Here is a 14223-nt window from a genome sequence, read left to right on the forward strand (position 1 = left end):
AAGATGGAAGATAGCGTAGCGCGAAGCGAGAGAAAGGGGAAATTCGGTGGCTCCCGTTCTTATCTCTTCAGGCTCCCGGCCTGTATGGCCCTGCGGCTAATTGACTAAAAGCTTGTCACGCTCAATGACCAATCGGACAGCTGCGTCCGGTTGACGGACGTAAACGGTTTCGATCTCTTCGGGATGACCTTCACAGAGATCGCCGCACGTGCAGCCTTAATTCTGTGTCCAGTCCCCCCACCCCCCCAGGCTACAGCCCATCGCCTTTGCAACTGTAGCAACCGCGCTGCGTAAAAGTGGTCGGTTAATTACCTCGCAGCCACCTCTCCTAATTATATCTTTTACTAAACCCTAAGTGATCCCATTTACAGCAGAATGGAATCCTCTGGCGGGCGAGCTTCGCCCCCGGGCTGCTGTCTGTCCCTGTGTGTTCTCCGTGTCCCCCCCCCACCCCACCCCCACCCCTCTCCCGACTCATTATTTCAACTGGCACGGCTTAATACCAGCTTAATAAGGCGGACATTTTGGCTCAAGTAAGGAACCTTGTGCACTGGGCACACGAGGAACAGCGCAATGATTAGCTGTAAAAATCTGACTTTGTGTGCTGCCACACGCGTTTATTCCATTAGCGTTTTTCACTCTATGTTACACGTTCTGCACTGAGATAACTGTACAGTGTAAAACCGAAAGATAACATTTTTATTCTCACTCTGTGCCGAGGATAGACTATAATATGCCTACAGTTAGATCTTAACTCTCCACAGTGAATGGCCTATCCCCAACATCCAACATGCCTCCAAGCGAATATGCTATACTGTATGACCACTGTTATTTTCTCAGGAAATATGGATTTTGTGTTACCTGAGAAATCTGCTCACAGCCAGGAAGCTCATTCTGGCTCTGTTATCATGGACAGGGAGTGCGATGGATGGATCGGTTGGTAGAAAGCTGGTATTCCCTGATAAAAACGCACTGCGCGGAAGGCTTGATGGCACGTAATTGCGGCTGTCGAGAGATGGAACACGATCACGTCGTGAACCTCACCCTTGTACGCTGAGCGGTCTTTCTTTTCCCGGCTTCGCACGCTTCACTGTGGAGACGTTTATTTATCTCTTCCATTTTTACAGTTCTAAAAATAACAGGAGGAGGAGGATGTGCTGGGACTGACTACTTCACGCTCCTGCTCCTATTTAAAGTGAGGAGAGACTGCGATACTTATGTTATAGTATACTTAAGAAATATTACCTAAGATACTTTAGAAATGGGGAATAAAGTAAATTGATGAAACGAAAACGAGGATGATTGCGCTACAGTTTAAGATTAACCATCTCTCAGAGATTTGTTACGTGCAGTTTCGTATTACAAAAGAACAATTTATTTCCTTGAAAGGGACATGAATATCCTTATTAAAGGCACTTTTATTTAGATGGTGGTTAAAACATCGTACATGGTGGACATATAGAACTCTCCCCCTGGGATACCATGGGAACGAGGGGAGCCATGACGACAGATCTCCTGCAGTTGTGCGGGAGGAGGTGGAGGTACCCGCTCTGAGTGCGGGAGGCTGAGGAGGTACCTGCTCTGAGTGCAGGAGGCTGTGGAGGTACCTGCTCTGAGTGCAGGAGGCTGTGGAGGTACCCGCTCTGAGTGCGGGAGGCTGAGGAGGTACCCGCTCTGGAGACGGCAGCGGGACTGAGCGCAATGTGCTTTTAATATTCAGCTCCTCCCCCGTACACTGCTCCCCCGTGGCCCGCGAAGCAGGCGAGAATGCCTCATGAGAGTTCCCACAATGCAGCGCTCCTCAAAGACAGAGAGCCGAGAGGGAAGAATGCGCGCAGCCATAACCAGTGGTAGGTTCGTAGAGAAATGGGGTTTCCGCGCAACGCGAGACGTGTTGCTTCCCGTTGTTTATCACGCCAGCAGAGGCGCGCCTCCCCCCGCCGACCCCGATCCGACCCCGATTCGACCCCGATCCGACCCCGATTCGACCCCGCGGGAAGGTTTCCGCCGGCGTGGAGCGTGGTCCTCGCACCTGCAGACGCGATCCCGGCCCTGAGGCTCCCCGCGTGTGAAGAAAACCCAAACTGAACCGAGCTGGAAACGGCGGTAATTCGCAGCGCCATTCCGTCACGTTAGCGCTGACCCCGGGGATGACTGGGACACACTGACTGGGACACACGCGGGTCGCCAGATGCGCCGTCGCCTGGAGACCGTCGCCTGGAGACCGTCGCCTGGAGACCGGCGCGGGACACACCAGAGGGACGCGGAGTGCAGACAGAGGAAGGGCCCGGTGTGGGAAACAGGAAGTCTGGAGAGATAAGGAGAACGTGAGGACCAAGGAAAACAAAGGAGTGGGGAAAGGAGAGAATAAAGGCTTGTTTTTGGTGGGGGGGCTCCTTTTCCCCTCTGCGCGCCACACAGACAGCGGCGGGACCCCCAGATGCACACAGCTGCTGCGGCTGAGCCCCCCCCCCCTCTCGCCCGGACCCCCACCTGCCCTCCACCCTCCCCTCCGGGACGCCCCCTCTGTGTTCCTCCCCTCTCTCCCACCGCCACGCTCTCACTCCTCCACGGAAAGCTCAGTGGCTGTCAGCACCTGCGCAGACTGGCTGACCGGGCGATGTAATGATTAATTTGACCCCTACCCCCCAATCCTATGTCCTCACCTCTTCTATCAGGTAACACTACGGCAAGACAGGGATCTGTTACTGTAAAAATCACATACAGTATCCAACCATGGGTAGAGTGTGTAAGCAGTTCACATCCTATCAAACACAGGTTAGAGTGCGTAACCAGTGGTTACTAACCAGTACACACTTTATGCAACACAGGGTAGAGTGTGCAACCAGTACACATTCTATCCAACACAGTGAAGTGAGCAACCACTACTAAACCGTACTTTATCCTACACAGGTTCTAGAGTGTGTAGGCAGTACATAATGTATCCAACAGAGTATGTAACCCCTGCATATGGACTACTGTTCAGATCTGGTATTGTTTTAAACTACCACACTGTGGAAATAAAATAGTAGAAATCTCCTGCAAACGCCTCCCCCTGGCACAGCCCTGTGGCGTGCACAGTCTGAGTTTCGCCGCCAGAGAATATTATTCCATCTATTGTTCCCATTTCCAACCCTCGAAGAGCGGCACTCAGCTACAGGCCTCTTCCTAGTCTTGTACCGACAGACAGACAGACAGACAGACATACAGGCATACAGACACACAGACAGACAGACAGACACACAGACAGACAGACACACAGACACACAGGCATACAGACAGACAGACAGACACACAGACACATAGGCAGACAGGCAGACAGACAGACCCACAGGCAGACAGACAGACACACAGACACAGGCAGACAGACACACATGCAGACAGACAGTCAGACAGACACACAGACAGACAGACAGACAGACACACAGACACACAGACACACAGACACAGGCAGACAGACAGATAGACAGGCAGACAGACACACATGCAGACAGACAGTCAGACAGACACACAGACAGACAGACAGACAGACACACAGACACACAGACACAGGCAGACAGACAGATAGACAGACAGACAGACAGACAGACATGCAGACAGACTGACAGACACACAGACAGACAGACAGACACACAGACCCACAGGCAGACAGACAGACACACAGACACAGGCAGACAGACAGACAGACACACATGCAGACAGACAGTCAGACAGACAGACACACAGACAGACAGAGACAGACACACAGACACAGGCAGACAGACAGACAGACACACATGCAGACAGACAGTCAGACAGACAGACACACAGACCGAAAGACAGACAGACTGACAGACACACAGACACACATGCAGACAGACAGACAGCAGACAGACACACAGACACACATGCAGACAGACAGACAACAGACAGACACACAGACACACATGCAGACAGACAGACAACAGACAGACAGACAGACAGACAGGCAGGCAGACAGACAGACAGACAGACAGACAGACAGGCAGACAGGCAGACAGGCAGACAGACAGGCAGGTCCCTGGCTGGTGAGAAGTGATGGACAATCACACACAATAAAACACAGGCAGATGTCTCCAGTGGAGCAGCCCTGACCTGAACACCCACACAGGGTCCAGATGCAGGGCGGTGTTTATACTCGCTGGAAGCAGCCCGGCTCCACACGGGCAGTAAGTGCTGGAGGAAGTATCACAGGCTCCAGCACATTAAGCAGCACATCCCGTCTCCTCCAGCTTCGCCTCTCCTCTGTAAATACTGTGAAACCACAGGCCTGCAGTTAGTGGGGAAGAGAACCGAGGAACACGCATGCACGCGTTAACCCTCTCGGCTGTGAGGTCACAGACACGTGACCGGGGCGTTCTTAACTGGGCATTCTAACGCTGACGTCACAATTGCTACCGGCGACGGAATGCGATGGAGTTCCAGAACACTGACGTAGAATTCTGGAAAAAGACATTCCAAAAAAAAAACCTTCAAAGCCATCCTTCTCCGCCAGTCCATTGGAGGTAGGACCTGGTGACTTGTTGTTTTAAATGTCAGACCTAGACCAAACCACAAATGTGTCTTTCACATTCATGAGACCGTTCCCGTTCACACAGAGGAATTGCAGAGAGGGGTTTGTTCTGCCCAGTGACTAAAACCACTTGAGCTTGGTGGCCAAAGGCAGACTGGGCTACAAAGGAGGAGCATTTGGGCAACCAGCTGGTCGTTCGTTCCGGCCGTTTCTCCCTCCAGTTGGGTCCATTAGCAGCCGGGCTCCCCCTGTCCCTGGCCTGTTTAAAATGGAGCGGGCCCAAACGCTCGCCTCCGTCCAACACCTGCTCGCTCCCGGCCCAGCTGGGGGGGGGGGGGGGGGGGGCGGCGGCTTTGTCCGTGCTAAAGCAGCGTGACGGTCCTGCTCGAACGGAGCCCGGACCGCCAGGAGATGGGAGCGCGGAGCGATGGGGAACGTTGCGGGAACGTTGCCGGAGCGCCAGGGGAACATTCCGGAACCGGGGGCGGTGGGGGTGGGGGAACAGCCTTAGATCAAGCGCAAAAACGCATTAAAACAAAGGATCAGATTTAGGTTTTTTTTTTTTAAGACGCCATATGGCGGCGTGCGTTCTGCTCGCTGCGCCATATTGCCTCCCGTTCCCCGTGTGATCCAGACATCAGAGCACACTTGAAAGACCCCTTTGATACCGCCGCCCCGGCAGGACCGCCGCGTCGAGCGGTGAGACGCCCTTTCAGCGGCGGAAACGCCGCGCGGACAAATGAACAGAACTGTAACGCGCTCACGCGGGACGGGCCCAGTAAGGCCTTTCATGTGACAGGTGAGCAGAGGACAGGAGGAGGGACGCGACACACCGCACCCAGGCGTGCCCGGGCGGACCCACCGGCCCCGGCACCCGACTGGACCGGTCCCCCTGCAGAGAGGCTGCTCTCAGCTCTGTGTGTTTTATGAGTTAAGAGAGATCACTGCAGTCTGTCCCATTCCCTTGAAAAGAGGAGGGCGGGGGGGGGGGGGGAATAATTGAGCCGAATTATCTCGGCTGACAGAATAATCAGTTTCCCACAATTCAACTTGCGGAGGAGCGCCGACAAAACTCCTGGCATTTGATTACCTCGCGTTGGGCTAAAGGGGGTTTTAAAAAGAGAGATTATTTGACTCCTTGCCCCCATTTGTTACACAAATAAAGGGGTCTGTGTCTGCGCCCTTCGAGCGGGGAGCAGTGGGCTCTGGGAGGGGCGGGGGTCTGGCCCGGTTTCAGGGGAGCAGGGGGAGCAGGGGGGCGCATTTTGGCGTGACACCGGGAAAGTGCCAGTCTTGTGTTACAGGAAGCCGGCCCCAGGCAGCGTCCTCCTACAGCGCCCCAACGCGCCTCCAGATGTTCTCCTCGCCTCAGTCATATTAAACATGATTAGACTCTGCACTGAGCCTCACTACCCCAGCCCCGGGCACGCAGCCTTCCCCAGCAGCCAGAGAGCACGCTGTCGGTCTCTTAGCTGGACGGACGCAGTTCCGCCACCTGCCTGTAGGTGCAGGGCGGCCTGTAGCGTAGTGGTTAAGGTAATTGACTGGGACACCAAGGTCGGCGGTTCGATCCCCGGTGTAGCCACAATAAGATCCGCACAGCCGTTGGGCCCTTGAGCAAGGCCCTTAACCCTGCATTGCTCCAGGGGAGGATTGTCTCCTGCTTAGTCTAATCAACTGGACATCACTCTGGATAAGAGCGTCTGCCAAACGGCAATAATGTAATGTGATGCTTGAGTGGAGGCAGACGCTTGTGGTCGCAACTAAGACAAATCCGTACCGCACACTGGGCCAGAACTGGACCCAACACCACCCCCTCCCTCCTCCCGATCCTTTCTCTCTCCCTTTCATTGCCCGGTTGGCAACACTTTCACTCTCGGGGTATTTGGTAGCGACCCCTCCCCTCCCCTCCCGGGGGCCGCCTCTTGAATCTCCCCCAGTTTGTGAACCCCTATGTGGCCAGCCTCCACCACTCCACTTCAGTGCCTCCGTAACACCCCCAACAAAGCACAGCTATGTCCGCTACGGAGCGGCCGATATCGCCCCCCCGAATCGTCCTGAACAAATACACACGCCGCAACAAAAAAAAAACTTTAAATCTGCAGCGAGGCGTTACGGTTTTTCTCGCAAGAAGCGACAGTGAGACGGCATTATCAAAAACCACGTCCTTTAGCTTCAGGCCGGGAGATATCAATTTCGACGGCTTTTTCAAACGCGGTGGAGGTGTTCGTGTTGACTCTAATGGAGGAGTTTCCAAATCAGGGCCCAGACGGGAAATATCACGGCTACGGCGGAACATAAACACCCTCGGGTTTCAGCCAGAAATAGAACCGTGTTCACCCAAACCGCAAAACGCATTCTCTTTATTCCTGTTTTCATTGTTCCGCCAGTCTATGTTGCTCTCATGTTGCCAAGGAGAGGAGCCCATGGCAACGGCGGGCAAGGCCTGGCCGTATTTCAGTCGCGTGTACGTGTGTGTTTCCGTGTGTGTGTTTCCTGTAATACCTGTGTGCCCGGTGCGGCTCTTGCCTCTGCCAGTCTGCGCTCACAGATGCATTTACTGGGGAAGTGTTTTGCACTTTGCGTTTCACAGCGATATTTCTTGTGCTCAACGGTAGGCGACTGGCTCTGTATGAGATCACACACTCCGCTCACACGATCTGCTCACACAATCTGCTCGCACATTTCACTCACACACTGCAAAAACCAAAAAATGAGTCGGTCTCAACAAGTATTTTAGTCTTCTATTTCGACTCTGAAATATATCTATTCTCTTTTTGCTACCTAAGACAAAAATATTGCCAATGAGGTGAGACAGTTTGACTAATTTCAAGATTTACAGTGGTGTAAGAAAATGTCACTTGTCAAGCAAACAAGCTAATATTTTCTAATTTTTTTTGAAGACTCAATAAAAGGCTTTCCTCTCTCTCTCTTCGCTCACACACTTCGCTCACACACTCTGCTCACACTCTTTGCTCACACTCTGCTCACTCTTTGCTCACTCTTTGCTCACGCTCTGCTCACACTCTTTCCTCACACACTCAAACTCACACTCTTGGCTCACACGCTCTGTTCACACTCTTGGCTCACACACTCTGCTCACACACTCTGCTCATACCTGACTAATAAGTCCTGAAGTGAGATCAGATAAGAGGAGGAAACACAGGGACGGGGTGGGGGGTTGGGGGGGTCAGGGGGGTGTCTGGGGGGGTCGTTTCCCGCTCTCTGGCCGGTCCTCTCGCCTTACCGCTGGGGCGCTGCAGACGCCCCGAGACCAGGCCGCACAGAGGCGCCATTCTCACCCGCCGCCACACACAGACACCTCAGCTTCCGTACCCCGCTGACGGAAACCCTGCGCCCCCCAGCGCCCCCCCGCACTCCCCAGCGCCCCCCCAGCGCCCCCCCGTGCCCCCCCAGCGCCGAACACAACCCCCGGCCTGTCCCGGGCCTTCTCCCGGGGGGGAAGGGGAGCAAAAAGCAAACGGAAAATAAATAAGTCCCCCCCACCCCCCCCACCCCTCAGCGTGTAAATAAAGTGCTCCTCTGATAAGCCCAGAAACAGGAGATGGTTTCTGCAGGGGTGCTGAACTGGGGCTCCGGAGAGGCTGGTACGGTGCCATTGTGCGGAGCGGGGAACCCGGGGGGGAGTAACACTCACACTGGAGCCACCGCTCACCCGCCCGCCCGCCCGCCATTCAGCTCATTAAGAAAAGAATGTGGAGCGAGCTGGCCGATCACGCAGCTGCCCCGCTCTCAGACAAAGCTTTTCACTCCGGCCGAGGCCTCGCCATTGGACGGCCGGCGTGAATAGCCGCCGCTCGGTCGCGGTGTGAAGTGCCTCCCCCTCGCCGCGGGGAAGGTTCGGCCAGAACCCGGGCCTTTCTCCCGCCTTTCAGGTACGGGCCCTGGCCTCCTTTGTTCCCCTCCGCGGGGCTTTTCATAAGTGGACGTGTTTCTTCCTCCGCAATAAACGTCCCGCAGCTCCCCGGGTGCCAATCACAGAGGTTTACGGGTAATCTGGTAATATCCCCGGTCTCCGCTAGTAACGCCGAACACGAGCGCCTTGACTGAAGGCAATAAAGTGCAACGGTGAACCGCACCAGAACGGCGCCCAGACAGGCCTGTTAACGGCAGTCGGTTTGTCTTCTGCGGCTTATGAGCTGAAATGAGAGATCCCACTTCAAGCGGGATGCTACAAATACTGTTACATACTAGTGTTGAAATTTCCCTCTTTTCATAAACACCAAGTTAAAATATAAAATATCACACATAATTAAAATGTGTAAAAAAACGTTAATTTCATATGTCTGTAGTCGGTAAAGAAAAGTGCCACAGTTTACATAGTCTGTTAGTATCTTTCCCTCATTGCTTGCTTTCACATTTTACCGTTATTTTTTTCCATCCATCGTCCATATTGTATTACGGGGTTGCCTTCTCCTAATAGGTTTAAGGTCTGCCATTCCAACTCAAAGTGGAAAACTATTTTCTTCATGTCCTTTTCCAGAGTTTAATTATTCCCATTCCTTTGTACAGAAAGCGGTCCACAGTGGAAGTGACAGAATCTCACATGCAGAGACAGAGTAGCGCTGGCCAGCACCTCAGTAACCGTGTGCTACAGACACGGAGGGGGGAAAGACGCGCCCCACCCAGTCCAGTTTTGGACGGCCTATCACAGTACTCCTATTGTGATACTGTTAGGGAACTTTAAAAAAAAAAGGGGGGGAGAAAGCATGGGAATATGTTTCTTGCCGGGAGAAACATAAAAGGTGTTTGTCAAATCTCCTGACGTATGCTCTGGGGCTCAGAGACCCAGGCGCTGGCATGGCCGACACCGTCAGCAGCCGTGAGCTTCCAACTGCCCGCGCCCTGCCGGCGAGGGAACCCTCCCGCCAGCGCGCCACGCCAACCCGGGCCGGCGCGCGCCTCTCCGAGCCCAGCGGCATGCTGGGAACTCTGCGCGTCAGCCAGTCGCACTGCCCGTCGTGTGTTTTTTGGCGTGGGACGACGACAGGACGATCCGCTGCGTGGAGCCGGAGGCAGGAGGTGATTAACAAAATGAAAGTGTCAACAGTTTTGCTAATCAGAATATTCCCCCAATGCCTGCTACAGGGGCTCGTGTTCCACACTACGCTGAGAGCTGACTGCTGAACAAAAAAAAAATTTGAATAATAAAAAAAATCAAATGGCTTGGAACAAACAGAAAGCCCCTTGGAATAAAAGACTGAAAAGATCAAATAAAAACTTAATGGGCTCCACTCAACAATATCGGCAAAACCCCCTTGCCTGTTCTCATACTTCTAAAGACGTTCATATCAATTTCAATTACATTACTCGGATTCCTAGTCGAGGACCTGCCCGGGCAGCTTCGACAGCTCGCGGGGGGGGGCTTCGCAGAGGACCGCTGGGGCCCCAAAATCCTACCGCACGGGCCAAGACCTGTCAGGCGGCTCCCCGCCCCTCCCGCTCCCTGGAGCCGGTCCCTGGCCAAGGCCTCCCCTGCCAGGCCCTCCGTCAAGGCCGATCCACACAGCCAATCGCTGGCGGCCTACGGCCTCACCACAGACGCCACCGATACATGAATCAACCCGACCTGTGACAACGTGAATTCCACCGTTCGTTCGCTTTTTTTTGTTTTTTCTCCCCCTACTGGAAGCCATTTTTCTTTCTCAAACACGCCTTTGGAAGGGATGATTAAAGCAAGGCTTTGAAGCCTCCAGCTAACTGCTACCAATAAAAAAAAGATAGAGAAAGAAACTTTTATTCCCTGACTTTTTTCATTTTTATTCTTTTTCCCAGCGCAAAATTTCGAAAGCAGCATGAGAAAACACTTAGCGGGTAATGATGGATGACAGCTGTCAGCCAAAGAAAGGTTTGGGAACCTGTAGTGTAAAGTGAAGTGAGATAGGGGTTTACTTTTATTTCGGGTTGACCCTCCCCCCCCCCGTTCCCGTCCCCCTATTCAAGTAAGAGCCAATTAACACACCTCTACTGAGAGAAAGAAGCCTACTTACTCTAAAAAGAGCCTTTTGAATCTGGTCTCCCCTCACCTCCCTCTGCATTGTGTTCTCCCATCCTCATCTGCCCAGGCCCCCTTCCTCCTTCCCACCAAAAACCACTGCCAACTGTTGGCAGGCCACACCCGCCAAGAACATAGGTTTTGACCCCCCTCCCTCTACATGGAATAGCTCTGGCCCAGTTTCAGCACCCCCATGCCCCCCGCCCCCCGTACCCCCCCGTACCCCCCTCTGAAGCCCACTGCTGGCCAGCTGGTGACCCTATTTCTCTCCGACATCCCTGAATGATAGTCCTCACTTACTCCAATGCAGGCATTTGAAATATGCTTTGCATGTGTGTTTCATACTTAATACAGGTTGCTCACCTCGTTTTTGTAGGGCTGATATTTTTTTGCCACCTGCAAAGCAACCTTTTTTTGCACCAATACATTTTTTGTGAGGTATTCCATGCTCTTTTTATAACAAGTGCATTTTTCCCGGAATATTCCCATTCCAGGATCCCAAGTTGTTCTGTTCATAATAAGTAATTCATCATCACTGCTTCAGTATCCATGCAAACTAGCCCCTGTCTCCCTCTACAATTTATATTCATGTTTTTTAAAAGGCTGTCGATGTGCACAGGAAGCTTGATTTTCCCAGCAGAACCAAGGTGCTGGATCTAATTGTGTTGTACCTCAGATTTTTGTTGCATTTTGCCAGAATCTTTTTTTTTTTTTTCTCCTAGTCCTAGTTTCTCCTGTTAACAGTTTTATTCTTTTGTCTGTCACGCCGGAGGACTGATGCAATCACGTAACCAAGGGTTACTCGCTCTGTTCATCAACCTCAATACGCCTTTCTGCCAAACACGCCAAAGAAACCATACTTGATTTTAAGCGATGTGAACACCACCATTTCAATTAATATGACAGCGGAGCTCAAAGTCCGAAATATTCCGGGCGCATTGTCTCCGTCACCATGGAAACCTTCCCCAAGAGGTGAAAGAGAGGACAGTCTATGCCGAGGCTAAGTTTTCCCAGCTTAATGAAAGCAGGTGGAATTTTCAAGTGCGTCCTCAGAAACCTCAAGGGATTTCACGGTTAAATGGATATCCAATTCAGGCCAGTGCAATAATGACCGACAACGGTCACATCTGAAAAATTATGCTTTTCACCTTGGAAGCTGTCTTAGCTTTTTCAAGCATATTAAGCGCCCCTCAGTACACCTCTTACATTCAAATCATTTCTCAAAACCCCTCAACGGCAATACTGTTCACAATGAATCCTTGATAACGTGGGAGAGAGGAACATTTGGAAACAGAACGTTATCAGCAGAAGAAAGGGCTAGTTTTCCTGATGAAAAACTACATAATTAACCCTAAAGAACGAAGGGAGAGGGTCCTACCTGGAGGAAGCACGTCCCGGCAGGCGCGTTCTCCTTGATGGTCACGTTGTAGAAGTTGCTCCCGAAAACAGGCTCATTGTCGTTTATATCCTGCAAGAGGACGTGGACCACGGCGGTGGAGGAGAGGGGAGGGCGCCCCCCGTCTGAAGCCACCACGGTCACGCTGGGCCTGGGGTCCGTCTCGTAATCCAGCCGCGCAGACGTGGTGATTATCCCCGTCAGGGGGTCCACGGCGAACCAGTCAGAGTGAGTCCCGCGGTCCTGCAGGAGGCTGTAGCGGATGTCGCCGTTGGGGCCCTGGTCTTTGTCCCGGGCCGTGACCTGGAGCACGAAGCTGCCGGCCTGCACCGCCTCCGGGACGGCCTGCCGGTACTCCGGCCGGTCGAAGACGGGCGGGTTGTCGTTGACGTCGGTCACCTGGATGGTGAAGGAGGACTCGGCCCTGAGGGGCGGGGTGCCGGAGTCGGTGGCCATCACGTGCAGCTCGTACGAGTCCCGCTCCTCGCGGTCCAGGATCTGGTCCACGCAGATGAGGTAGATGATGTTGTCCTTGGTGGTGAGGGCGAACTTGCCGTCTCCGCCCTCCAGCGACACGTTGACGTTGGCGTACTCGCCGTAGTCGGGGTCGGTGACGGAGATGCGGGCCACGTACTGGCCGGGCTGGGCCCCCTCGGAGATCCGGGGCGAGCCGTCCTCGCTGAGGAAGATGATGGTCATGGTGGGCTGGTTGTCGTTGTAGTCGCGCACCTGGATCGTGACGAAGGCGTTGGTGACCTCCGGGTGGCTGGCGTTGTCCCGCGCCTGCACCACCAGCTCGTGAACCTTCCGCATCTCGTAGTCCAGGGGCTTGTTGAGAGTGATGACGCCCGAGTGGGGGTCGATGACAAAGTAGTGCTCTGGGTCGCTCTGCCTCCTGTTGATCTCGTACAGCACCTGTCCGTTTGCGCCCTGGTCCATATCCGACGCGAACACCTGCAGGATGTTGCTGCCGGGCTGCAGGTTCTCCGAGATAGTGGCGTGGTAGCGACTCTGATTGAAGACGGGCGCGTTGTCGTTGACGTCCTGAATGGTCACGTCCAGGATCATCTGTCCAGTCTTCTTGGGGGAGCCGCCGTCAAAGGCTTCCAGGAGCAAGGTGTAGGACGACCTCTTCTCTCTGTCCAGGATGGCATTGACCACCAAATCCAGGTAGAGCACTTTGTTGTTTCCCCTCCGGGTCTCGAGGAGGAAAGCATGGTCCACGTTCCCGTCCTTGATCAGGTAGCCCTGCGTGGTCAGCTGGTCTCTGTCTGCGTCGGAGGCTGGATCCAGGGAGAACCTGGTCCCAACGGCCGTCTGCTCCGGGATGGTGAAGGTGGCCCTCTTCCTGGGGAAGGTGGGCGTGTGGTCGTTGATGTCGTTCACGACGATGGTCACCTCCACCGTCACGCCCGTCATGGTGACGGCGATGAAGTTGTAGCGGTCCCTCACCTCCCGGTCCAGCACCTTGGCGGTCTTGATGATGCCGGTGGTCTCGTCGATGTGCAGGTCGCTGCCCACGCCCGTGCCCTCGTGGTCGGAGATGAAGAAGAGCGAGGCGGTGACCCCCGGCGGCAGGCCGGCGCTGATGTCGCCCACGATGGTGCCCGCCGGCTGCTCCTCGTCCAGCTGCAGCTCCAGGGTGCCCAGGACCGCGGACGAGTGCACAGCGATCAGCTCCAGCGCCACGTAGAGCAGCAGCAGCGTCCTCTTACTCCCGGACCTCCGCAGGGCGGTCAGCGCCGTCCTCCCTGTACCTCTGTCCGAAGCCATTGTCCTCATGATGACTGTTTCCTCCTAAGCCTGCAAACAAAAAGGAAAAAAAACAAACAAATTCAAATTAATCTTGGGGAAACAAAACCAAGGATACTGTCACTGACCACTGATGGAAAAGAAAGTGTGAGCTATCGAGTGGTCTGAGGAATTCTTAAATGGCGGCTGCACGTATGAAATAAGACAGACGGAATGCACTGTGCATTTCTGCTGTTAAGAGCAGGTAGGTGCGCCTCGGAGTAATGAAAAGAAAGTCCGACAGCTCTGACCGCAGGTTCGACTGGCTCCGATCCCGACCGCACAGGCCTTTAAAGCGCAATGAGTCCCTCACAAGTATTTCTCGTACATTTCTCATACACACCTAATCAGTCAAGCCCTCGTTTCTCTGACAGAGCAGAAATCCCTACCTTCAAGAGGGAAAAAAATAAGCTCAGACCGCAAGTCTCAATGCCTCTCCTGCCCTGCTCCTAGGCTGGGAGAGTGTATATGATTTCTACATTCGTTTTT

At 53.8% G+C, this 14223-nt stretch overlaps 1 protein-coding gene across 1 annotated transcript in view; it reads right to left on the reverse strand.

The window, feature by feature from the left end:
* dchs1a (dachsous cadherin-related 1a) overlaps positions 1 to 13725 on the reverse strand; it is a 115292-nt gene extending 101567 nt beyond the window's left edge. Inside the window, exon 1 of the mRNA XM_061217031.1 lies at positions 11926 to 13725. Within this exon, the coding sequence (XP_061073015.1) occupies positions 11926 to 13725 (1800 nt within the window). The remainder of the gene's footprint in view (positions 1 to 11925) is intronic.
* Between the last annotated feature and the right edge of the window lie 498 nt (positions 13726 to 14223).

Source organism: Conger conger, chromosome 13 (genome assembly GCF_963514075.1).
Source record: "Conger conger chromosome 13, fConCon1.1, whole genome shotgun sequence".
In the NCBI taxonomy this organism is placed as follows: Eukaryota; Metazoa; Chordata; class Actinopteri; order Anguilliformes; family Congridae; genus Conger; species Conger conger.